We start from the raw sequence: 23,660 nt of genomic DNA, 5'->3' as shown, positions 1-23,660 counted from the left end.
ACATCAAAAATCAAAAACCTCTATAAGGGCATAAGGGATCGGTCGCTAATATTTTCGGCACTCTATCTTTCTTCCCTCTAACGCCTTCCTGCCGGTTAAATGCCCTACACCTTCCTTTGAACGACACTCTCTTCACCCTCGACCTCATGGCTACCGCGACAACAACTACAACACCTCCGACCATCGCGTGGGCCATCAGTCCCTTGCAGATGCCCACGCCTTCTACTTCCAAGGCGGTTCACAAGCTTTGGAACCCGGCCCTCTCCTCCCTCTCCCCCGAAGATCGAGTTCTCTTTTATCGTTATGGACTTGGACCAAGACGGAATGTGGATACCCCCATTATTCACCATGCCTTCGAGTATCATGCCCGTACTCAGCCAGACGTGGTTGCCGTCGAACACACGACAGACGGTCAATCGCTCACTTTCAAGCAACTCGACATTCAGGCCAATCGCCTAGCACATCGACTTCGGGCGCAAGGGATTCAACCCGGAAAGAGGGTTTGTATACTTGCCCGTCGCTCGGTGCATTTAGTCGCTGCCATTTTGGCGGTGTTAAAGAGCGGGGGGCAATATGTGCCTTTGGATGCGCTTACCATCCCCGATTCTACTCTGAGCTATGTGCTCAACGACGCCAAACCCAGTATTGTCCTTGCCATGAGCGAGTTTGTTCATCGTGTGAGCTCTGGGACGGTCCCCACCATCGATCTCGAAGCCGCTATTCATGCGGACGAGCTAGCCAATGCAGATGGGAGTAAACCAGTAGACACCACTACCCCATCTTCTGGTGCATATATCATCTACACTTCTGGTGAGGAGTCCTCTTTGAGCTCGAAACGGAGTTGCCTGACCTTTCCTGCTAGGAACGACCGGAGTGCCGAAAGGTGTCGATGTTCGGCACCGCGGTGTTACAAATGGTATGTTGCCGCCCGTTCTCCAAAGAAATGTTGGACTAACAGGACGTGACAGTCATCAGTGGGACACCGGGCAATGTTGGCATGAAACCTGGCCTCCGTGTTGGTCAGTTTCTGAATGTTGCATTCGACATGGGCGCTTGGGAGATACTTGGTTCGCTGTACAACGGTTGCACTCTATGCATCCGTGGAAACACGAAACGAGACTGGATCACACTGATGAAGACTGTTCACATTGTGATCGCGACCCCAAGTATCTTGACGTTGCACGACCCTGCAGATTACCCAAACATCCAGAATGTCATCGTTGGTGGTCAGTTTCTTTTTTTATTCTTGCTTCCGAACGAGATGCCGATGCTTCATTACAGGCGAACCCTGCCCGCAAGGCGCGTAATCTCCCTGTTCTGATTTTATTTTAGTGGCAGGATGCTGACAGAAGTATAGCCCTCGCGGATAAGTGGGCTCGATTCACCAACTTCAGCAATTGCTGTGGGCCAACCGAAATCTCCATTTGCAACACGGTCCAGCCACACACACCCGGTTATCCTCTCTCGATAGGAAAACCGATTCCCAACACAAATGTCTATGTCCTCTCGCGGGATCCAACGTGCACCAAGCCAGTGCCCATCGGAGAAACGGGATGTATGTGGGTTGGCGGAACTGGCGTATCAAACGGCTACTTGAATCTTCTCGACAAGACAGCTGAGCGGTACAGGCCAGACCCTTTTTTGGGTGGAAGTGCAATGATGTTCAATACGGGCGATTTGGGACGTTGGCGAAGCGACGGCCAATTAGACCATCTTGGGCGGGCTGACGACCAGGTTAAAGTGAAAGGCTTCCGGGTAGAGTTAGATGGTGTTTCTGCTGCAATGCGGGTGAGTTGCGCTGTTAAGTATCATGACAACACGAGCTTACAAATGGTTTTACTTAGACACATGAGCCCGTTCATAGTGCTGTTGCTCTTCTAGTTGGGACTGAACTTTGGGGGTTCATCACCCCCTCGACGGTCGACTTATCTCAAGTTCGTGACGCCACAGCGGCGGTACAGCCCTACCATGCTGTTCCAACCCAATACCTCGCACTGGATGAGTTCCCCATGACCAAGAACGGCAAGGTCGACAAGAGAGCATTGGTCGTATATGCGTTGGACGAGAACTCGACTGACGCGAAGCGGTTTTCCGCGCCCAGTCGCAGTGGCTCGACCTCTCCTTCTTGACCCTGATTTCACTTACTCACTATGTAGCAGTTGTATTTCTCTGGCTTTGGACATTTGCTTTCAGGATGTACTATCTAGACGGACGGACACATATTTTGTTATCAGGTTCTTATACTTTGTTATAATCTAGCATGAATGACACGTACTTGAGGTCTTTGGAAGTGGTTTTGGGGCTTACCAAGCGCTCGCTCTTTCCTTTCACCATCATCCAGTCAATCGACGGCTCGAGGGGAAAGCTGTGAAGTCTGTCATGACTTCACCCGCAGCTCCTCTTCAGCTCCCCTTTCCGCAACTATCATAATGACCAGTGACCCTCCAACTTTCGAGCCCACAACCGTGACTCTCAAGTCTCTCGCTGACAGCAGCATTGTCGGGGTCAACCTATATTCGTCCCGGGCGGAAGTCACTCGCTTGTTCAAGCTCAAGCTTGCTGCGGGCCACAACACGGTCAAGGTTGTGGATTTGCCAAGTTCGCTTGAGTCCGAGACGCTTCGGTGCGTGTCTCCATCCAAATTTGCCAACCACACAACTTACAATACGCCTTTAGGGTCGAAGGCCGGGGTTCAGCAACGATCCATGATGTGGCGGTAAAGCGGATTGAGAGGGAACACACTCCGACCTTAAGCCACAAGCTTAACGAGCTCAATGCGAACCAAGAAGAGATATCGGATGCCCTCGCTCGAACTGAGCGATCTATTGCGACGCTTAAACAATACCTCAACTCGCTCAACGTCCAACACCTCCCTGTTACCGACTTGGACGACGTCCTGTTACGCTGTGAGGCTACTGGGGAACGTCTTGACCGCAAGAAGAAAGATTTGAAGGCAGACTTGGATCGTCTCGACGATGAAATAGCCTTGGAGACAGACCGCCTCTATACGCCTCAAGATGACGAGAAACTGCGTATGAGTGCTTCTGTTGGTGTGTTCGCAGCGGAGGCCGGCGATGTTGAGATTGCCTTGATTTATAGTATGCTCTTCTACCTATACTTACCCGCAGTCGGTCTGAACTTGCTCACAGCTATTCCGGATGCAACTTGGACGGCATTCTACAATATCAGGGTGGACATGAACACTGAAGAGAGCTCCGTTAAACTCATCTACAAGGCGGCCGTCACACAAAACACCGGCGAGGTGTGCTTTTCCTCATTGTTCCAGATGCTTTTTATTCATTGTCGTAGCCTTGGGACAATGTCCCGCTGCAGCTCGAAACATCCACTCCAACATTCGGGTTGGGACTGCCGACATTGAATCCCTGGAATCTATCTGTTGGGGCTCCGCCCTCCTCTTCGTTAATTCTCCCAGCGGCGGTAATACCTCCACCTCCCCCTCCTCTAGCTCGAGCAGCACCCGCTCCTATGGTTCGAACAAGAAGGGCGGCCGCGTCAAGTCCCGTGATGGCTGTCGCCAGCACCTTCGTTTCTTCGAAGGGAAATATAAGCGCAACTTTTCGAGTGCCAGGCCTTGTGTCTATTCCCTGTGACGGTCAAGCACACAACTTCACCATCGTCGAGCTTGATCTCAAAGCAGCGATGTCATGGGTTTCGGTCCCCAAAGTTGATCCCAAGGCGCATCTGAGCGTATGTTATCTTACCTTCTGTGAAGCAAAACACTCATGTTCTGTCCAGGCGCGTGTGATGAACGCATCCGAGTATACGTTGCTTTCAGGGGAGGCCAGCATTTACGTCGATGGAAGCTTCATTTCACGATCGCGTATCCCACCCGTCAGTCCTCAAGAGAGCTTCGACTGTCCCCTTGGGTAAGCTGTTTCGTTTGGTCTTGACGGAAATGTTTTTCATCTCCTCTAGCCTTGATCCGTCTGTTCGCATAACATACCATCCAGTTCTGAAGGGCCGGACGCAATCAGGCTTCTACACCAAGATATCGACGCACACCTTTTCGCAGCGCATCACCGTTCACAACACCAAGTCGGTCGCGTTGCGTCGATTGAAGATCATTGACCAGATACCGACTTCGCAAGACTCGCAGATCGAGGTCAAGCTCGTCAATCCGCCATTGAGTCTGCCCGATAATTCCATTCGGAATAGCGTCAGCAACAGCGACAGCGAGAAACAGGAAACGGTGTCTTTGGGAAACGGCATCACCGCCCAATGGGATGGCGCCGACGACGCAAACTATGATCCCAAAACGCTGGGCTTGGAGAGGAAGCTTAACTTTGTGTGCGGGGTGCCCGCGCAGCAGAAGATCAATCTTTTACTCGAGTGGGAGGTCGCTTCCCCAGCACGGGCATTGGTGGTAGGGTTGTAGTTTCTTGTCGCACATCCAGCAAGTACAACGGTTAAGTAGACGATACAACTGCCTAAAATGGATTTATTCATCTATTGTGTCGGCGAGACAATTGTCAAGTGCCTGTTAAATAACGCGCGCTTGGTTGCCCACGAATAAACGACAAGCCTGGGGCCCGCGGTAATAAATCGCGAGGTGTGCAAACACTTGCCCAGGAATGTGAACTAGAACAACAACAGTCCTGCCTTGCCTCCGACCTCTGGAATCATCCGAACATACTGCCTCGAGCGAGCACATGAATAACCTCCCAAACATGACCGCTAAACCAGCAGGGAAGACCACAACCGAGAGCTTTCCCCAGTCAGCGCTGAGACGTCTCCCATCGCTGCCTCGGAACCAGCGGAGAGGCAGTAAGGCTCGTGAGGCAAAGGATGACAACTTAAGGTAAACATGAGTGGAGGATAAAAAGAAAGATATCAAAATCCGCACCATCTCGCTGTCCCAGACCCAGAAGTGCTGAATTAACGCGCGCTTAGTCACCCACGAATGGGCTACAAGCCTGAGGCCCACGGCAAGGGAGCGCGAGGGTTGCTAGCCCTTCCCCAGGACGGGCACCAGAACACAGCAGTCTTGAGCATGCCGCATCCCGCCCCGCTTGAACCGGCCACTACTGCGACGATTGAGCTTCGACCACGCCCCGGTCTGACCGCCCCGAGACGGCCCGCGAGACGTCCGCTGCTGCCCCGGTTCGGACCTTCCGCGACGTGATGAGCAAAAAAAGCCCCAACAGCACCTAGTTCGCCCGCAAGGCCGCACCCAAACTTACTCAAATCGGCAACGAGACGTCTCCCGTCGCTAACCCGAAGAAATCTGGCTGCAAACCCGCGAGCAAAACCCTTGAACTCGTCGAACTTCGAAGTAGAATTTTGCGGTTTCAAGTTCTTGACAGCCAAATGCCGACGACAATCAGCTTAAGCAGCTCCCCGGACTGGCCCGATTCAGCGCTGGGACGTCTCTCAGTGGTGCCTCGGACGGAGTCTTCGGAGATGCTTGAAGCGTGACGGCCGCGCGACACTCAGCGAGACTTGTGGATTTGCGGATTACTTGCGGTTTGAGGTGTACTTGAAGTGGCTTGAGGTGGCTTGAGGTGGCTTGAGGTGCTTGATAACTGGAACCGAAAAATTAACCTTTGGTCATGGGCGATTGGCAACACTCACCTGAAATAACCCCTCCCCGCTCACCACTTTGCCACCTTTTGTTTTCATAGACGCGCGCTTAGTAGTCCACTGCCCGCATGAACGACAAGCCCGGGGCCCACGGCAAGGGAGCGCGAGGGTTGCAAACCCTTCCCCAGGAAATAAAACCAGAGCGACAACAGTCTTGGGCCCGCCCAACTCAAGACCATTGCCTGCTCTCAAAGCATCAGAAACAGCGCCGGAACGTCTCCCGTCGGTGCCTCATCCTCAGGCCCATCGTCTGCAAGTATCACTGCAGCAACAGCAATGTCGAGCGAAACGTGCAATTCCTCGATGGTGCTTGCCGATTGCCTCTCGTTTGGCACCGATTTGAGACATTCAAGCTCGCACAAGTCTGCCACAACCCGAGCTGCGCACGCTTCCCAGACGCGCGCTGCTGCCATCGAAAAAAAAGCAACGTTTCGAAACGACCTGACGCCTAAGAAGAACTAAGTGGTGCAAAATCCTTTGAACAATCAACTCACCATTGACCCACAATGACACTCTTCATCGTCGACCTCGATGCCACCTTTTGTTTTTTGTAGACGCGCGCTTAGTAGTCCGCTTCCCGCAAGACGACAAGCCTGGGGCCCACGACAAGGGAGCGCGAGGGTTGCAAACCCTTCCCCAGGAACGAGCACCAAAACGACAACAGCCTTAATATGTTGTGTTCCGCCTTGCCTCTCGAGCAGAGAAGAGAACTGGACGCAGTTGATAAGCAGCGAAAAAGGGAATCGAAATAGCAGCATACCATTCGACCTTAAACGTTGTTCGGGTACCAGTGTTGGGTTCATCGTGGCCCTCGTACGACACGAGCAGAATGCATCTGCGTGGAACGACACTGCTGAACGAAAAAGTGGAGGATCGGGCTGATTCCTTAGGGCTTGGCGTAGGATATTTAAACCAGAAACTGAGACCGGATGTAAACCAATCCGCAAATGCGGCCAAGCGGGTGTCAGCTCTCGCTCCACCGGCGTGTCTGTGGCGCTAAAGTCTTAGACAATATTCTTTTGAGGCAAAAAGTTCGGATTGCGAATAAACGACATCTGTGTTATCCTAGGCCTAGTTTCAGCAATCAGTCGCTGCCTATGAAGCCATAAGTACGACTGCAACGCACTACGTATATGCTTTGGCACATTATTCACCAAACTGGCTGCCCCATGGTGGTACGAAGAAGACCAATCACTTACCTAAGCGGGTGGTTTGGGTCAATCGCCCATTCTCGTCCAAACCATGCATGAAACGAGCCAACGGTCCTCGTTATAAGAAATTCATGAGTCCCATGAAGATATAGTCCCTCCCATCTTGTGTCAAGTGTCCAAATAGTGGTGAAAACTGCATTGGTTATATCCACGAGAAGAAAGTCGCGTTGTGGACGTGCCATGCCACCATCCCTCGGAGTTGAAGACCATGTTGGCGAGGAGTTTTGGTTGTGAGGGCAGTGGTAGAGGGATTTGCAAGAGCGCGATCGGCGGTTGCTGTTTGTGGGCTGTCGGTGATCTTCTTTCCTTTCAACCACTTGCACGACTTGTCAGCTCGTGTATCTGCCGCGCCTCGAGTACGGTCGGTTGAAGTCGCCATAGTATCGTGGCTGTCCCGTCCCAGTTGGCTGCTCCGTGTTGGGATGATTTTTCCAAGCAAGAATGGCCTCCAGCTGCACAACCACAGGATAACCAAGATGGCCACCTCGACACGTCGTTTGGCCCTCTGGGTGGCGAACTGTCCGGCTCCGCTAAGAGGATTGCCTGTGCAAGCAGGAAGGCCGGGCAAAGTCAACGCTAAATGTCGACTTTCTACTTGCTTCCCGTGATATGGGGCCAGGAAAAACCCAGCGAGGGGCGTCGACTCAGAGTATTTTGGGACTAATGGTATTCTTCGCAATCGTGATTTTTTTGACCAAGTGCGTGGCTGGTTTCATGATTCTTTTGGCGACTCATTGGACCTAGCCTGGATACTGGCACTTCTAGTCGTCCTACAAGTGTGAACAGGCTCAATTTTTGTTTTTCGTGCTCTTCGGCGACAAGTGTAATCAAACTTGTCGGTATCTTGGATGTTGGTCCAATAGTCTCTTGCGCGCTACCTCTCCTTCTTGCGGTGTGCTGGCAGACATTTTCTGGCGGGCAATTGTCGGGTTGTCGTCGTTCAGGCCTCTCACAGGTGCGACAAGATGTGCAATTGGATTCGCGCTTGCGAAGAACATGCTGGTTCAGGTGATGCTTGGGCTTGTTACATGCGCGTCACGGGAATTATCTTTTGACGGGGCGAAGAACTTGCACGATTGGTCTTGTGGGTTGAAGATTGGAGGAGTCTGGATACTGGCAAATCCACATCGTAAGGCGGACAATACACCAGTCGAAGATTGAAACACGTTGATTCTCCAAGTATTATTGGTCGGCAAGATTGCTTTTCGCGTGCATTGGCACCATTTCTTGATCTTCGATGCTAGCTCGGGTTCATGGTCACCAAGTGCTTCGAGCTCTATGGAGGCTTGTTGCGCAGGATGATTGTGTGACAACCTTCCTCTTGACGCACTGCAGATGGTCTTCTCTGTTTTATCGGCCGCGGTCTGCTCGTCGTGCACCACATGATGGTTATTCTCCTGCACGCTGCCCCTCGTCGCCAGAGAGTGTAGGCTGTGTGCTGCTGCTGCATGAGGGCTCAGGTTATCGAGGACAGCGCGTAAATCAAAAACAGAGCGCTTAACGGCAGAGTGACCATATATAATAAACCCAGGGGCCTCTATTCCTTCCTCCCACCACTTCGTGTTTGTCTTCATTTGCATGGCCCCCAGGACCAGCCCAGCCCATCATTTTGCCCCGCTCACTCCTTCGTCTTTGACTGCTCCCCACTATGTGCTGTATCCGCCGCCAACCTTTCCTTCGTTTACCCTCGTCCTTACCCAAAAGTCAAACAATGACGTGCTCGTCATTCCGTGGACCCCGATTGAATATATCCAGCCCCAACCAAGGCTCCTTGCAGTTCAGGTAGACCAGTCGACAAGAATAACTTCAACCCAACTTAGCCCTTTGTTCAACAGGAATCGCCTCGTCCTGTCACTCGTCCAGTCGCGCCTCTTCCGACCCCGACGAGGACAAACCCATTCACTTCCTTGCTCAAATTCATCCGCGTACGCTTCCTCTACCCACGTTGACTGTGCTGAAAATACTCTGTAGCGTTGCATCGCTAATCTGGTCGACAAAGTAAAAACACCCTTATCTGTGCCACAGCCATGAACACAAAACAATTCCCCCGCAAAACTGCTTTCGACTGCTTGCCTTGAGGTACACCTACCTGTCTGTACCCATAGTCAATGCTCATTCGTCACAGAACGTGCAAAATCTAGCCTGTCGCCCATAACACCCTACTTTGCCTGCCTGCTATTCAACATGTAAATCTTACCTACTTACTTCCAGAACTCGCGGATGGGGGGGCATCGCACGACCCCCAAAATTATGCCTCACGTAATCCACGAACTCTACATACTTCTGACCAACCTGAACCTGTATTCGTAGTAACCAATGACCAAAAGACTAGTCTTGAAATCGGCTCAGTGGTCATATCGTCGTATGATTCCGAAAGTAACATGCTGTTTTAGCTTTGCAACTTTTGTTGCAGTAGAGTTGGAAATTGAAAACATGCATGGAATGAGTCAACTGGTCTCGTTCCTGACTCCCATGCAGACACGTTCCCTCCCCATCTGGTGTGTCAAGAGCCCAAACAATTAATCCCAATGGTGGTGGTGAAAACTGCATTGGTTATATTCGGATTTGACTGCAACGATATTTTACAGGTTGAGATTTGACTTTGGTTTATTGTACAATACGTGGATTATGAGGGGCATTAGTTTTGAGGCCGTAGAATGCTCCATCCGCGAGTTTTGGAAGCAAGAAGACAGACAAGTTGGATAAGCAGGGTGCGATCACGAATAGGGTAGATTTTGCACATTCTGCAGCCAGTAAGTGTGGAAGAGGGTGGCCGACGCTAAAGCGTACCTCAAAGCAAGCAGACAGTGTTGGATTCGTTGGTAGTTTCATTTGCGCTCGATGGACACGAGTTTGCGTTTTACTTTTTTGACAATATTAGCGATGTAGCGCTAGAAGATGCGTTTTAGCAGAGGAAATGTGGTCAAAGAACACGCACCCGGAAGAATTTCAACAAGGCACGGATCGTGGTTGTAGACGTCTGCACTGGCTGCGCGGTTGGCAGAGGCGACTTCTGCGGGACAAAGGGGAGGATGTCACGTAAGAAGGCGATGGGAGTGATTGTCCACGAATGCTTTACCTGAACGGTATTGAGCTTCGATTCGCGAGGCACGTATTCGATTGGGGTCCAGGGAAACACAAGTACGTCGTTGTTTGGCCTTTGGGTGATGATGAGGGTGAACGAGGGGAAATCTGGAGGCGGAGGCAGCTCGTAGCGGCAAACGGTCAAAGGTGAAGGAGTGAGAGGCGCGAAGGGATGTACGGGGCCGGCTGTGGAGGCCATGGAAATGAAGACAAAGTCAGAATAGTGGGAGGAAGAGGAAAGGCGAATAAAGAAACTGCGCGAGTTATGCATTTATATGTGGGTCACTCTGCCGTTAAGCGCTCTGTTTTTGAATCGCGCACTATCCTCGATGTTGGCCTGCGACTCAAGCAACACACAATCCGCACTTCTGGAAGATGGCAAAAGCCAGGCCACGAAACACTCGCCGAAGCCGAACTACGAGTACCACACCCAGGAGAAGGGCAGCAGACAGTCGATGCATAACAAATGTGTCGAAACAACCGCTTGCAAGACCGTGAACCTTCAGCAATGCAAATCATTGGAAACGAGTGCAAGCCAGCGGATGACTGTGAGCGTTAACCAGCACTCCCAAGGTGACGAAGCCGCTGCAAACACTTCGTGCCAGTGATTGATAATTTCACAGAACCACAAACAATGCACTTTAGCGATTAAAAATGCTTTTGCGTGCCCCGAATCGACCCAGAATACGCAATGGTCTCTACGTTCTCGAATGTCTTCAAGCTCTTCGTTTTCTTGATCAAAAATGAAGCACGTGACAAGCAAGAGCATCAACAGAAACCAGCACTTTGTTTGCTAGGCTAGTGGCCACATTCCAATGCTAATCTTGTCGCGCTTGAGAGAGACTTGAATTTCGACAACCCGACGTCTGCCAGCCAGGAATGTCCGCCAGTAACACCAGAACATAAAAAGCCACAGTAGCTCGAGTAGGTCGCCCCAAAGAGGTCGGACCAACAACTTGCACAAGCATGAAGTCAAGTTTGCGACGCCTGTCGACAAAGTAAAGCGGTTTGGCCTGTGAGGCAACTCTACGTCGCTACAAGGTAGTGTCAGTTGCGGAATGGCAAGTGAACCATCGACGCACTTGAGATCCAAAAAGCAAAGATAATTAATAATCCACAGGGTCCTTGACCGCCCGGCTCATCCCAAGGTTCCTAGCCCGGCAATTCCAGCGCTAATGAGAAGCAGGCTCGCAACAAATTTGTTGTTTGTTTCAAGCTCAGAAGGCCTTTTCGCATCACCCTCTCGCTTTCACGATCCAGCGCTCGTCTTAGAGGCGTCGCGGTACTCCTCTCTTGCTTGTAGAATCGATGGTGGGTTGTGTCTCTGACATTTGGGCCCGGGGAACCTGGCTAATATTGACCACAATCAAGGGACCAAGTGGGATAGCTGCGAGCGGAAAGTGGACCGTATATCGACACCAGTTCGGGCGTCAGAGGAGGGTGAGTTGACCGGAAAGCTTGTTAATTTCGACCGCAAGGTGGTTGAAAGGAAAGAATTATCCCCTACAAATCAGAATTTCAAATCCCGATCGCAGCACACCTCAGGCTCGCTCACAACCCACCAACTACTCATCCGCATCCATTCAAGTGGCACTACAGCAGTCTGATTTGAAGACCTCTAGAACGTCGATCGATAGCCTGCATTCCATTGAAATGGACCCCAGCGGGCACCAATATTGCACCAATCCCAATCGTATATGCCGCAGCTTCACTAATTCTCAGTACTCCCAGTTACCGTTTCGTCCACTACTTCGCACACTTCGCAACCACTTTCAAGAATTAATGGATTTCGATCCATGTCTCGTTCTCCTCGGTTGTGACGAACTATCCAATCCAACTTGAATCCTTTCTCCAAACTTTTGAGCTGGCGTACACGCAACCCCGCCGCAGACTCGAAGCGGTGACCTTGTTCACTGACAATTCTCATACACCCCCCGCTGGGTATCTGTTCTCTTCAGATATTCTTTGCTGATGCCGAGCATCTGACGCTTCAAAATCACCACCTTGCTCCGCTTCTCGCGAATTTCGAAACTTCAGCAACTCAGAAATCGGCCTAACAAAGAGCAACTTGCCGCGCAGAAGGAGACGTCCAATCTGAACACTTCGCTCACCGGAAGTCTCCACGTAGATACGGTAGACTTTACCTTCAGGGAATGATGGACTCATTTGGACTACTATGGGTGTCAATATGGATACTCCGAAAATTTTGTCAATAATACCCACTCGGTCTGATGTAGACCTTAGAATGGTGCGCATTGTTCGGCAAGACCAGGTGTTTAAATTAGCAAGAAATTACTAGTAGAACATATTCCAACTCTGATAATACTGCTTATTTCGTCCTTTGGCAATTGCTCCAGCGGTGCTGATCTCTGAAACTCGATGTGTATTGCTTTCGATAAGATGGAGACAAGCGAGTGTCGGAAGCCGACGTTCTCAAAACATTCGGTCTACCTAACGGTCCTTGGTAGCTTCTGAATCCACACATGTATCACCAAGTATAGACTCGGAGAGACACATCACTCTCTTGACAGTAATTGAAAAATCGAACTCACCAAAGCTGCTAGATCTCTTTTCTCTGGGCAGATCCGTGGGTGCGAAATGCTGGATCAGGATCAGCCATATCCCCGTTGTCCAGCTCACCTCTGCACCCAGCATGGCAGGGTGCATGCTCGGCGCCCGCCACACGTCGGTACCGCTTATCGTTGCGATTGCCTACGACAGCCTAAATCAACCACAAAGAAATTCAAAGGGAGCCAAGAAAATATTAGAAAGCGGGTACCCTTTTGATTGATTTCTCATTCTAACAGTACTAATTCCCAGAAAACTAAGCTACGAACACCACCAGGATGCCATGGTATACGGTGCGGGACCCCTCCGCTGAGCGGATAATTTATCATCATCATCGTGAGCTCGTGAACAACAGGAAAGAAGAACAACCAAACAGCTGGTTTACTTGGCGGTGAAGTAGACACAGTCGTCGAACGAACCGTGTTGCGCGATGGGGCCGACAACGGGGGCGTGGTTGGCAGAGGTGTTGATCGAGCACATGCGGTAAGCGCCAGCTGGGACACCCTTGGAGACGAAGGCGATGGCCTCGCCGTTCTCAGCTGGGTTGTCAACACCCTTGAAGAAGAAGAACTTCTTGGGGTCGGTAGGGGTGATCTGGTCGATGCTCTGCAAAGCCTCGATGACCTGGAAAATGTCAAGATGAAATATATTTGCCTGTTAGAAATGACGGACGATGTGGGTGTGGCCAATGATTTCGCCTTGTGCGTTGAGCGTCTGGGGAGCAGAGAAGTAGGTCCTCTGGGCGTTGGTGAAGGTACCAGTTTGGAAGTTTGCCACATTAAGAGACGCGTTGAAGGGAACGTTGGCGTTTACTGAGTCGGTGTTCTTGGGGAAGTTGAACTTGGCCGAGGGCATCTTGTCGATGGAGGGGAGCAGACCCATTGGCGTCGGGTTGCACGAGCCACCCTGGACTTGCTTTCCGTCGGTGAGAGGAGTACCGGGGAGAGTGAGCTTGCAGAAGTTGATCCAGTTGTTAGTTGTAGTCTTGGAGGCGGTTTGTCCTGCAGTGGGTGGGTTTTGACCGTCGTCAGCGAAACCCTTTGCAATGACAGCAGGGTCAAGAGCTGTTAGCGGGTGAATACTGATGGCATTCCAGAAAAAAGAAAATGACGAACTGAAGGATGATTGAGCATCAGCTCCGGCGCCGCCAGCACCCGCATTGTTGCCAGCGCCAGCGCCAGCATTATTGCCGGCACCTGCATTGCCACCGTTGTTGCCGTTATTGCCACCTCGGCCTCCACCGTTTCCGCCTCGTCCTCCGCCTCGACCACCACCGTTGTTGTTGTTGTTGGCCGGAGGAGCCTGGGCGGGAGGTGCTTGAGCAGGGGGAGCTTCGGCAGGAGGGGCCTGAGCTGGAGGGGCTGCAGCACCGGCAGTGGCACCAGTGGCTGCAATCCGGGCGTTGAGGTCAGCCTCAGTCGTACAGGTGATGCTAGTTCCCTTAGAGTTAACCAAGGGAAGAGCAGCGCAGCTAGGAAACCATAGCGTCAGATCCGGTAAATCAGAGAAGACAACCCGATCTCACATCGTTCCACCCGCACAAGGTTGGAGAAGGAATTTGCCACCAACACATTGGGCGAATTGGTTGGTAACACAGGCGTTCGTACCGTCCTGGCAGGCGCTGCCTGGCGTCAAAGCCTTGAAATCGGCACTGAAAGAGGGGCTAAGTCCGGAAATGAGTGGCATCGAAACGAAAACGCACTTGAGCTTCAGGGCATCTTGGCCATTCTGGAGAGTGAACTCAGCGCGGCGTTGGAAGCGTGCGGGGCGAGCGGATGCTACGGCCGCGAAAGCGAGAGCGATGAGGGTGGGGGTGTGCATCGTGGAAGGAGTGTGAGTAGTTAGTCAAAGAAAGAACACTAGGTCAAAGATGTCAGAGAATGAGGACAATGCGGGCAGCGATCTCGGATCGTGCAAGAGGAAAGAGAAAGAGCAAAAGGCGAACGGGGATGAATCCAAATAAAAAGGGCGTGACAGTCCCTTGGCTTATTATATACCAAGCCTTTTGATTTGCTTGATTGATGCAGCAGATTCGGTCGGGTAGCAACGCCGCCAGGGGCTATGCTTCCGCCGATCCAGTCGTCAATTGAGGCATTTACAGTGTGGTGTTGAGATCAAGCTGGAAGGGGAGAGAATGTGAATATACTTTACGCGAAGATACTTGTACAGTCTCAAGACAGTCGCGAGGTGTAAACTGCAAAGGAGTAGTTCATTCGTCATTGACAGTCACCTCTATTTGCCCATTGATCCACTTGGCCGTTACCCTAGAGAAAGTTGACATTCGCCAGACAGCGGTAGTGGATCGGTAAACGTACTTGGTGAGGTCGGTCACGATGAAGTCGGGTTGGGAATCTGACTGAATGATAGTTTCTCTGGTCGTCGACGTGCACACCGCAAGCACTGCGGCGCCGGCGGCTTTACCGGATCTGATTCCTGATAAAACTTGTGAGGGATGAGTTGAATGCCGAAGCAGATGCTAACCGGAAATCGCATCTTCGACTACAAGACCTGTTGCCATCGAGATCAAGTTTCAGCACCAGGTAAACATGTGAGGAACGCACAGTTTGCCGCGTCGACCCCGCATTTTGCTGCCCCTGTGAGATAAGGAGCTGGATGCGGTTTTCCTTGCGAAACATCGTTGGAAGTTACGATTCCGACTGCAGGTAGAGGTATATCGCAGCGTTCAAGAGCACGAGGAGCATAGTTCCGCGTTGCTGGAAAACATGGATCAATGCAAAAACCACGGCATTACAGCAACGCCATGGTACCTGAGGTAACGATGGTCCAGCCCGACGCCGTATCATGCGCTAACTTCAATCAGGGTCTTCAGTGAAATTACACTGTCGTCATAAAACAACACAAACTTGCGACAGAAGGGCTGCGACCCCAGGAAGAGCAATTGGGCCGCCGTTGATGACCTCTTCTTCAAAACGGTCGATTTCAGACTGCGAAATTCTAAGCACTGGTCGGACATTGAGCTTTTCGATAGACCTCTAGTTTGGATTCATCGCTAATTCGACAGTATTCCCTCAACGTGTCAGCAAGCCTCCGTCCGTGAGTGTCATGCACTACGACTAGCGGATCGCCTAGATTGTAGTCGGCGCTGAAGGTAGCCCAGGCTTTGTGGAGGCCAGGTGTCGAGTCGATAAGCGTTCTTATGAGTCGTGTAAGTCGTAGATAGAGTGCGATTTCTTTGGATTGCACCCATCCATATCGAAACTAACGATTCGGACTTCCGGTCAATGAGCGCTGGCTAGCATGTTTGTCGAAACGCACAGAACAGCATCGACCAAAATCTTGCGTGAGGGCATTTTGTTGAATGTAGTGTCACGGATCGTGACCGAGCCGCGACAGTGCCGAGTACGTTGTCCAACTATTTTCGTCATTGCATAGCTTTGGCGAATCTTCTATGAGATCTTCTGAGGAGAATCAGTACGGGTCGGGCCGTGGATAACGCTTAGATCAGATGAACTTTTCCTGAGGCAAACGACTCATGGAAAGGAACTTGGGAAAGGGAGAACGCATAAAAGACTCGCGAGTCTCCATTCGCTGTCAAAAATAAGACTCAGAGCGCGAGCACATCTTGGACACATGCATAGTTGGGCATCTGCGATGGACGTTGTTTGTTGACAGCTCAAACGGCTTATAAACGGACCATCAAATCCGCTTCGTTACCACACTCTTTCTCTCTGCTTTCGTGTCTCCTCAGGCTAGTCCTCTCCTTCGACGACTTGACCAGGCGTCTTTCAACTATCTCCCATCTTTTCCGGATCCCTCACTCTTTTCTAACGTACAACCACAACAATGAAGACCGCTTCACTATTCATCTTTGGCGCTCTCGTCTGCTCTGTCGGAGCCATGCCCACCCGTCGTGCTGAGAACGACCGCTTCTCTGGTAACCGATTTGGCGGTAAGGGATTTGGTGGAGGAAGGAACCGTTTTGGCAACAAGGGGGGCAAGGCAAGTCGCTTGTTCCCTTCCATTTTGGCTTGTAAATAATCCCCGATCTCTAGTCAAGCAGTGCTTCAGCTTCAGGCTCGGCCTCTATTTCTGCCAGCTCTTTTGTTGCACTCGCTTCCACCGTCTCCAGCGCCGCCGCCGCCGCATCCTCCCTTCCTCCCCTCAACAATGCTGCGACCAACAACACATCCGCTAACAATGACAATGACCCCCAGGCTTCTCTTAGTATGGATGATTCTCGCCCATCAATCGTCAGATCGCTGATGATTCTATAGAGCTCAACCCAGCCGTGATCTGCAGCAACTTCGCCGACAATGGCCAGAACCCACCTGTTGAGGGCCAGGTACGGTTGACTATATTTTTCAAGGGCGCCCTTTCTGACATAGCGACTCAGAGCCCTAGCTTGACCTCCACCAACAACTTCATCAACTTCTGTGCCCTCACTTTGCCTGGCGTTCCCCTCACCAATGGACAGCAAATCCAGACTGGTTCCTGCAACCCCGCCCCCATCGGTCTGATCCCCTCCGTAAGACGGCTTTTGGGCGGTGATGGTCAGCTTCTCACCTCCGAGAATAGGTCAGCAACATGCCCAGTGCCAAATTCTTGTTCCCTCTCAATGGAGCAACGATCCCGGCCAACAAGGCATTCAACGCTCAACTTAACGTCAGGAACTTCCAAACCGGTACCTTCACCAACGCTCAGAAGACGTACTTCGCTGCTCCTCAGCGACTCAATGCTCAAGGCCAAATTATTGGTCATACCCACATGGTCGGTCGTTCACCATCTACCGTCTACGAACAGATGTTGATCGTTTTTTTAGGTCATTGAGACTTTGACGGACCTCAAGCAGAACACCCCGCTTGACCCCACCAAGTTCTTCTTCTTCAAGGTGCGTTGTCGATTGTTTGAAATGCCTAAACAATTCACGATCTCTAAAGGGTGTCGATGATGCTGCCGTGAATGGCGTTGCGACTGCTGCTGTCACTGCTGGTGTTCCCCCAGGCGCTTATCGCATCTGCTCTATCAACACCTCGGCCAACCACGCCCCAGTCATCGGTCCCATTGCCCAGCACGGCTCCTTTGACGACTGCACCTACGTATGTGTCGATTTTTGGCCTTGATTTGAAGCTGACAATCAGGCAGTTCACCGCGAAGTAAGCGTCTCATGAGTTTTGATTGTATATAGCACGTTCTAGCTAGCTAGAGCTATCTTTTTCTTCCTATCTTGTACATGGAATGCAGGCAGAATGCTGGTTTTTTTTTCGATGTCACAAAACTTTTCGAGACACGTTCTGCCACCATCTGCGGTTTTCCTTGCTCACGCCGAGACCGTGGGTGGTGTGCTGCTTTCCTCTCTTCAAGGCCCGCAAGTGCCGAGGCGATGCTAGAGGTGGTTTTGCGTGTCAGAGTGACAGTCATGGCAAGCGTCTTTCCAGCAGACTTTTTTTGTTGTTGGTGCAGACAGTTGGCGGCATGGTACATTCAGACAACTTGCTAATGTGCTCATTTACCTTGAATTCATTGCTTCCTCCTACACCGCCAGTCCCAAGTCAATTGCGTCTTCTGACGCGATAACTCACAAGACCACCCTGAATAAGCGCTCCTCTCCCACCACCACCCATGGCCAACTTCTCATCTGTGCCGGTGCTCGACTATGCCCAGACGGTGTCTGCAGAGCGACGGCATTTCATTCGTGAGCTGAGACATGCGCTGATCAACGTTGGCTTCCTCTATTTGGCGAATGTGCCTGTCGAAACTGAAAACCTGGTCGCGTTCATCCCGAAACTCTTCGACTTGCCGCAGGAGGAGAAGGACAAGGTTGTGATCATGATAAATTCTGCCTGGTGGCTCATTTGCGGAGTCAAGATCGCGATGGTCAACAGCAAGCATTTCTTGGGGTACAACAAGCTTGGGTCCGAATTCACCAAAGGTGTGTTGACAGCGACGAATGTTGGCGGGTCTGACTTCGTAAAGGACAGACAGATTGGCGAGAGCAGTTCGATATCGCAACACCTCATGTTTGTCGCGCCGTAGCTGGCCGGGGCGATCCAGATTATTGGAGTTTATGGGGCCCTTCTCAGGTGCGCATATCCTTCGACTCACACATATCCTTCAAACATTCTACCGTAGTGGCCTAATGAAGATTTGCTTCCCGGCTTCAAAGCTACAATGGAGCGCTACCTCCTTCAAGTCCAACAACTCAGCTACGACTTCGCCAACCTCATCAGCGAGGCGCTTGGCCTGCCTGCCGACTCGCTTTCACAGTTCTACGACAGTGACGAGCTGATGCAGCATCGGGGCAAGATTGTGCGCTACCCGCAAACAGATGGACCTGCTCAAGGGGTTGGCCCGCATTACGATGCGGGTTTCTTAACATTCGTTAGTACCCGGGGCTTTCACCGCCTAAAACTGATGCTGCTTTGAACAGCTCCTCCAAGCGACGGAACATCGTGGGCTGCAGGTGCAAAACCTGACCGGAGAATGGATCGATGTACCGCCAATCCCGGGGACGTTTGTCGTTAATATCGGTCGCGGTACGTTGTCGTAGTGATACTAACTATGACCTAACTTCTCCAGCTCTGGAATTCGTGACAAGAGGGCTTGCTCGCGCAACCTCTCATCGCGTTATTTCGCCATCAGACGACACCGTTCCTGGTGCCCGCTATTCTGTTCCCTTCTTCCAGAACATAGGGCTTGACGTCAGACTTACTGAGCATGTCCTCGATTGTCAGTTAACATTTCCGCATTTTGCGATGGCTTACTTGAATCGCAGTCCCACCAGAAATCCTAAAACTTCGAGATGAGCGTGGAACAGTTGGCGCAACCGACTGTAAGGACAAGTTTGTTTGGGGTCGAATGCGCTGATGAAGTCAATCCAGCGGTGAACTTCACTGAGTTTGATCGAGAACCCTCTGGCCGAGTGAATCTCATTGGTCGCGTCAAGTATGGCGTTTATCGTTCATTATGTTGTCACTTATGGGTGTAGAAGCCATCCAGACGTTGCGGAACGCCATTATCCCGATCTGTTCAAGCAAATCTTCCCCAACGGCGCTCCAGCCCAAGTCAGTGTTTATTGAAATAGTGTATGGAGGCCACAGTTCGGTGTACAAGTGAGATGCCCATGGATAAAAATGTTTAAGTTCGACTGTTAAGCCAACGCAGCCGCTAACAAGCTCGAGAAGATAGGTGTGCCCAGTCCAGCTAAAAGAAGAATGAGCATATTTGAGGCAAAAAACTGGATGACCTACTCAAAGCATCCCAGCCCGCGACAGCGTCAAATGCAACGGACGTTGCTGGACAAACGAAGCCCGAGTTATGTCCCGCAGTGATATCAGTGAATGCACCTTCGTTGGCATATAAGAAAGGATTGAGGAATCCGAGTGTGGGTTTGCCGGCCGCGACCAGCTTGTCGTTGATCAGCGCAACGAGACCGGCGAAAGATGGCGACGAAGCGCTTGTCCCGCCAACGAGACCAGTAACTCCGCCTGACACGATCTCGAAGTTCCATCCCTGCAACGCCACGTCTGGGTACCCTCGTCCAGCGCGGTTGAAGGTCCCTTTGAAGTTGGCTGGTACCGTTGCGAGGAAAGACGCCACCTGTGCGGTTTGGTAGGCGGGTGATGTGAATACGTTGGAGAATCCTCCGCCCGTAAAGTTGATGGCCTTTTCGACGGGGCTACCTTGAGTGCTGCCGACCGAGGTGAGGAATGGACAGGCGGCAGGGAATACCGGCATGAAAACGTTGTTGTTGCATACGCTGGTCGAGTCGTGGTTTCCTCGGACACTATTTGGAAAATCCGTCAGACTATTTTATGAAAAAAGCAGGTATGGTTCTTACCCTCCATCGCCAGAGGCGAATGCAACTTTTTGGAGGTTAGTGGGATGTTGAATCAAAAGACAATAAAGCAGCACCTGTGATACCTCTGGCACCAAGAGCCATATAGCCATTGCAAATGCGACTGCAAGGATATTAGTCTTCTATCGTCTATTAGAAAAAGCTTACGTCGCCAGACTGTTTCCAAAGTTCGCTTCTGTGTCACCGTATGAGGTGGTCATGACAGACGGTGGACTTGCGACGCCATCGAGGAACGTGGTCGTATCCAGTAGGGCAGTGGAGAAACTGTTCCCTCCAACGGTAAGGAAACTGACCGGTACGTCGGTCGCAATGCCTATTCCAAGTCATTTAGCGAACAACATTGATCCAAGTAGAAAACTCACCAGTGGTGTATTGAATGTCAAGATTGGCCTCGACACCAGCCTGGCTTGCGCCTTGCGGGTTAGTTCCGCGATCCAGGGTCTGGAGAGCAAATGTAGTTGTCGATGGAATGTCTGGACGGAGGAGCTTGAGGAACGACTATTTTTGGTCAGTTGGATGGAATATAAGCATTTCGCTGTACTCACTGAAAGATCTGCGGACTGTGCAAATTGGCCGACGTAGCCAGTTACAAGCAACGTGCTACTTTTCTCTGTGGCCGGTGTTGTCGGAATGCCATACAAGTCTTGTAAACATGCTGGAGTTATTACACCGGTTGCTACATTGCTGTTGCAAGACGCAGGTACGGTCGCGCGCTTGTCAGCCGGCAGTGGCATGCTGGCGATAGGACCAAGGCGCGGATTTGGGGTAGTGAACTCGGTAGTTGGGTGTAAGACCTCGACATGACCAACTAGCTCCTGGGGCAGCGAGACAGACAGTGTTCGAATAAGGGGCTCAGTTAAGCTTGCATGTGAGAACTTTTGGAAGTTCGCAGCAAATAGCTTGTTGGCTTGGGAGACCGGGAGGTCTATAGAGACCCAGTCGCCATTCGGGGAGATAACACTCGTCTTCAGACCATTCGCCGAGGCGAAGTTGTGAAAAGCAGCAAGAGTTTCAGTTGAAGGCTCGACGAAAGATTTTACCTGCTCTAATGATTAGATCGTAGCATCGATACCAGCTTGTACAATACCTCCTCCATCGACAGCCATTGGCGGAATTCCGAACTACCCGGTGTGGATATGGAGAGTAACTTGTCTTGTAAGCCTGCGATGTTGTTTTGTGCGAGCCCCACACGCAGAGTAATCACTTCGTTTGCTGCAGCCGCGCCCTTGTTGGTGAACTCCGCCGGGACAGTTGAACGCCTTTCGTGCAGAACCATGCTGGCTGCCGAGGCAGCGCCAAAGATCGAAAGAACATTCAGAAAGTAGCGGAGGACCATTTTTGGCTGGTTGAATCGACCAGTTCGGCGCGCCTTTTGAAGTGGGACGCCATGTGGATCCTACTGTGCATTGTCTCTGGATGTCGTCTTTCGCATCACCGCTAAGGCTTGCTGCCGGTAGATAGACACCTTATCAGCAGCGTTGCGCGCATGAGAAAACGAGCCATGAGTATTTTTTGTCCAGAGGAGAGGATCTGGTGACTAGAATGCGCCAAATTAAGAGCCCATAGCTAAATTTATACGTGGAGTGAGAGAATTTTGGTCGGTGAGTATGATGTGAGGAGGTTCCATGCCACGGTGAGGGATGGGATGACGCTATGCCTGTTGTTTTGAGAGACCGTGTTGCAAAGTGTGAAGCGTGTGACATTGCGTGACATTGCGTGACATTTGTGACAGACACGCTTGCGATGAGCACCAGTGCCTATCTGCTTGCGATCTTCTCTACTCCCGAGCCCTCCAAATCGACTTCCCAGAACGACTTCCATCTCGTTAAACTGCCGCTGTATTCCTCTCAAACTCGCAGTCCGCCCCAAATCAAACCACGTTTCGAGGGAACCACATCTCATGGTTGTACGACTTCTTCTCTAGGCACAAATACTCTTAAGTCTACGAAATATGATGAACCTCTTTAATCGTCCTCCAATGATGGCCCGGCCAAAGCTCACTCGCACTTCCAGCAGCGGCATCCCCCGTTCCTTCCCTTCCTGCGACAACGTCCCAGCCTGTACTACCAGCCCCATTATCTGCCGCCAGCATTAAGCCCTTCATAGGGCCTGGAATGTCGTCAACATGCTCAACGGTGGTGTTGAACAACGGGCCGAGCTCATTAGCCTTGAGGCTATCGCCTTGAATGCGGAGTATTTTATTCTCCACCTGTTCATGCGGAAGCGTTGTCAGGACGTGGGCGACGAATCCTGTGAGTTGGTTAATGTCGATTACTTTACATGACCTAGCATCAATACCGGCGATGTCTGTGATGGAAGTGGAGGAAATTGTTGCTTCGCCTTTTCCGAGAACCACGATCTTCTTGGTCTTTGCATATCCAAATGCCATTAGTATGAATTCCATGAAAAGCCCAGTCTGCGATCTGAATTGAGCTAGCATTGGGATGGATTTGAATTTGAACTCACGAAGATCCTCAGGGAAGGGACCCCAACCTCTTTCAGGTGCTCTGTTTTGTGGTCAATATGTATCTGACAGCGAGAGGAAGACTGGTCACTGAGCGCACTGGATATTTCATAGCAGTCCGTAAGTGTGACCTTCAGTCGGGAAGCCAAACTCCGAAGGCACGAATAACTTGACTCCCGCATTCTTGGCCGCTTCGATGATGTGTTTCTGCGCACTCACGCACGCCCTGGGAAGCAAGAGTGGCAATGACCACATCAACGTTGTTTTCTTTAAGAACGGCGGTAACCGCAGCAGAATCGCTAGTGTCGACTACGGCAGAGTTGACTTGGACGCCGACAGGAAGCTTGTCGAGGCTCTTGGAGTTGGGACGAGAAATAACGACAACGGGGACGTTTTTTGCTGCGAGACTAACAACGATCGGAGTTCCGAGAAGGCCAGCACCGACGAGGGCAAAAGACTTGTAGGAAGACATGGTGTTACTTCTGCCTTAGACTGGTCACTGCTTATAAACAAGTTCGACGCCCTCGAGCGCCGGTACTTTGCTCATCGTTGACGTCGGACACTACCTTGGAAATCCGGATAACGCTGCTTCGCTGACTGGCTGGGTGTTTCGACACACCTGTATGTGAGGCGGAGGAGCGTTATGGACGGAGCACTCCGACCGTTCACGCGGGAAAAATATGTGATGAAAACACCGCTGATCCGTTGATGATGATAAGATAGGCAGTTCAACAAAAAATCAGCTCGTTTTAAAATCACTCTATCCTTGAGTAATTTCTCTCGTATAGTGTAATGGATACTGACATGTTTTACACAGCGTTCTTTTCTGTTCTTTTTCGCGCGCGAAATGCTAAATCACCACAGCTAAAAATACACCTACGACTTGGCATCAATCAAAACGTGACCGTGTCTCTGA

The 23,660-nt window shown here is 51.2% G+C and overlaps 9 protein-coding genes across 9 annotated transcripts; 4 read left to right on the top strand and 5 right to left on the bottom strand.

Annotated features, from left to right (window-relative positions):
* Positions 1-146: 146 nt before the first annotated feature.
* MIND_00439300 (Nonribosomal peptide synthetase 12) lies at positions 147-2,129 on the top strand (the record flags this gene model as incomplete). The annotated part of the gene is made up of 6 exons (XM_037361207.1): positions 147-810; positions 863-916; positions 969-1,226; positions 1,262-1,303; positions 1,358-1,788; positions 1,845-2,129. 6 exons carry the CDS (start codon positions 147-149, stop codon positions 2,127-2,129), a joined length of 1,734 nt encoding a protein of 577 aa, XP_037221499.1.
* Positions 2,130-2,260: 131 nt separating this feature from the next.
* MIND_00439200 (uncharacterized protein) lies at positions 2,261-4,396 on the top strand (the record flags this gene model as incomplete). The annotated part of the gene is made up of 7 exons (XM_037361206.1): positions 2,261-2,340; positions 2,396-2,623; positions 2,677-3,098; positions 3,150-3,262; positions 3,310-3,708; positions 3,757-3,887; positions 3,937-4,396. The coding sequence occupies 7 exons, from the start codon at positions 2,261-2,263 to the stop codon at positions 4,394-4,396; spliced, it is 1,833 nt and encodes a 610-aa protein (XP_037221498.1).
* Positions 4,397-8,378: 3,982 nt separating this feature from the next.
* On the top strand, positions 8,379-8,843 carry MIND_00439100 (uncharacterized protein; the record flags this gene model as incomplete). The annotated part of the gene is made up of 3 exons (XM_037361205.1): positions 8,379-8,594; positions 8,648-8,737; positions 8,784-8,843. The coding sequence occupies exons 1-3, from the start codon at positions 8,391-8,393 to the stop codon at positions 8,841-8,843; spliced, it is 354 nt and encodes a 117-aa protein (XP_037221497.1). The 5' UTR covers positions 8,379-8,390.
* A 797-nt stretch (positions 8,844-9,640) lies between these two features.
* Positions 9,641-10,167, bottom strand: MIND_00439000 (uncharacterized protein; the record flags this gene model as incomplete). The annotated part of the gene is made up of 3 exons (XM_037361204.1): positions 9,641-9,703; positions 9,751-9,825; positions 9,892-10,167. 3 exons carry the CDS (start codon positions 10,165-10,167, stop codon positions 9,641-9,643), a joined length of 414 nt encoding a protein of 137 aa, XP_037221496.1.
* A 2,678-nt stretch (positions 10,168-12,845) lies between these two features.
* Positions 12,846-14,285, bottom strand: MIND_00438900 (uncharacterized protein; the record flags this gene model as incomplete). Its single annotated transcript, XM_037361203.1, has 5 exons — positions 12,846-13,088; positions 13,137-13,528; positions 13,580-13,935; positions 13,990-14,115; positions 14,167-14,285. 5 exons carry the CDS (start codon positions 14,283-14,285, stop codon positions 12,846-12,848), a joined length of 1,236 nt encoding a protein of 411 aa, XP_037221495.1.
* A 388-nt stretch (positions 14,286-14,673) lies between these two features.
* MIND_00438800 (uncharacterized protein) lies at positions 14,674-15,788 on the bottom strand (the record flags this gene model as incomplete). Its single annotated transcript, XM_037361202.1, has 9 exons — positions 15,741-15,788; positions 15,669-15,683; positions 15,456-15,618; positions 15,329-15,409; positions 15,233-15,275; positions 15,026-15,178; positions 14,946-14,972; positions 14,780-14,897; positions 14,674-14,728 (listed from the first exon to the last, which is right to left on the bottom strand). The coding sequence occupies exons 1-9, from the start codon at positions 15,773-15,775 to the stop codon at positions 14,674-14,676; spliced, it is 690 nt and encodes a 229-aa protein (XP_037221494.1). The 5' UTR covers positions 15,776-15,788.
* A 480-nt stretch (positions 15,789-16,268) lies between these two features.
* On the top strand, positions 16,269-17,582 carry MIND_00438700 (uncharacterized protein; the record flags this gene model as incomplete). The annotated part of the gene is made up of 8 exons (XM_037361201.1): positions 16,269-16,424; positions 16,478-16,649; positions 16,700-16,767; positions 16,819-16,950; positions 17,001-17,192; positions 17,245-17,313; positions 17,363-17,521; positions 17,568-17,582. 8 exons carry the CDS (start codon positions 16,269-16,271, stop codon positions 17,580-17,582), a joined length of 963 nt encoding a protein of 320 aa, XP_037221493.1.
* A 1,990-nt stretch (positions 17,583-19,572) lies between these two features.
* MIND_00438500 (Family S53 protease-like protein) lies at positions 19,573-21,616 on the bottom strand (the record flags this gene model as incomplete). The annotated part of the gene is made up of 8 exons (XM_037361200.1): positions 19,573-19,625; positions 19,673-20,208; positions 20,263-20,287; positions 20,337-20,383; positions 20,428-20,593; positions 20,643-20,778; positions 20,826-21,320; positions 21,368-21,616. 8 exons carry the CDS (start codon positions 21,614-21,616, stop codon positions 19,573-19,575), a joined length of 1,707 nt encoding a protein of 568 aa, XP_037221492.1.
* Positions 21,617-22,222: 606 nt separating this feature from the next.
* Positions 22,223-23,216, bottom strand: MIND_00438400 (NmrA domain-containing protein; the record flags this gene model as incomplete). The annotated part of the gene is made up of 4 exons (XM_037361199.1): positions 22,223-22,530; positions 22,579-22,696; positions 22,747-22,787; positions 22,964-23,216. The coding sequence occupies 4 exons, from the start codon at positions 23,214-23,216 to the stop codon at positions 22,223-22,225; spliced, it is 720 nt and encodes a 239-aa protein (XP_037221491.1).
* Between the last annotated feature and the right edge of the window lie 444 nt (positions 23,217-23,660).

The sequence above is a fragment of the Mycena indigotica genome, assembly GCF_014461135.1.
Source record: "Mycena indigotica strain 171206Taipei chromosome Unknown Mind.scaff0004, whole genome shotgun sequence".
NCBI classification, from domain to species: Eukaryota; Fungi; Basidiomycota; class Agaricomycetes; order Agaricales; family Mycenaceae; genus Mycena; species Mycena indigotica.
Note: the sequence above shows the minus strand (reverse complement) of the source record. Positions and strands in the feature narration are given on the sequence as shown.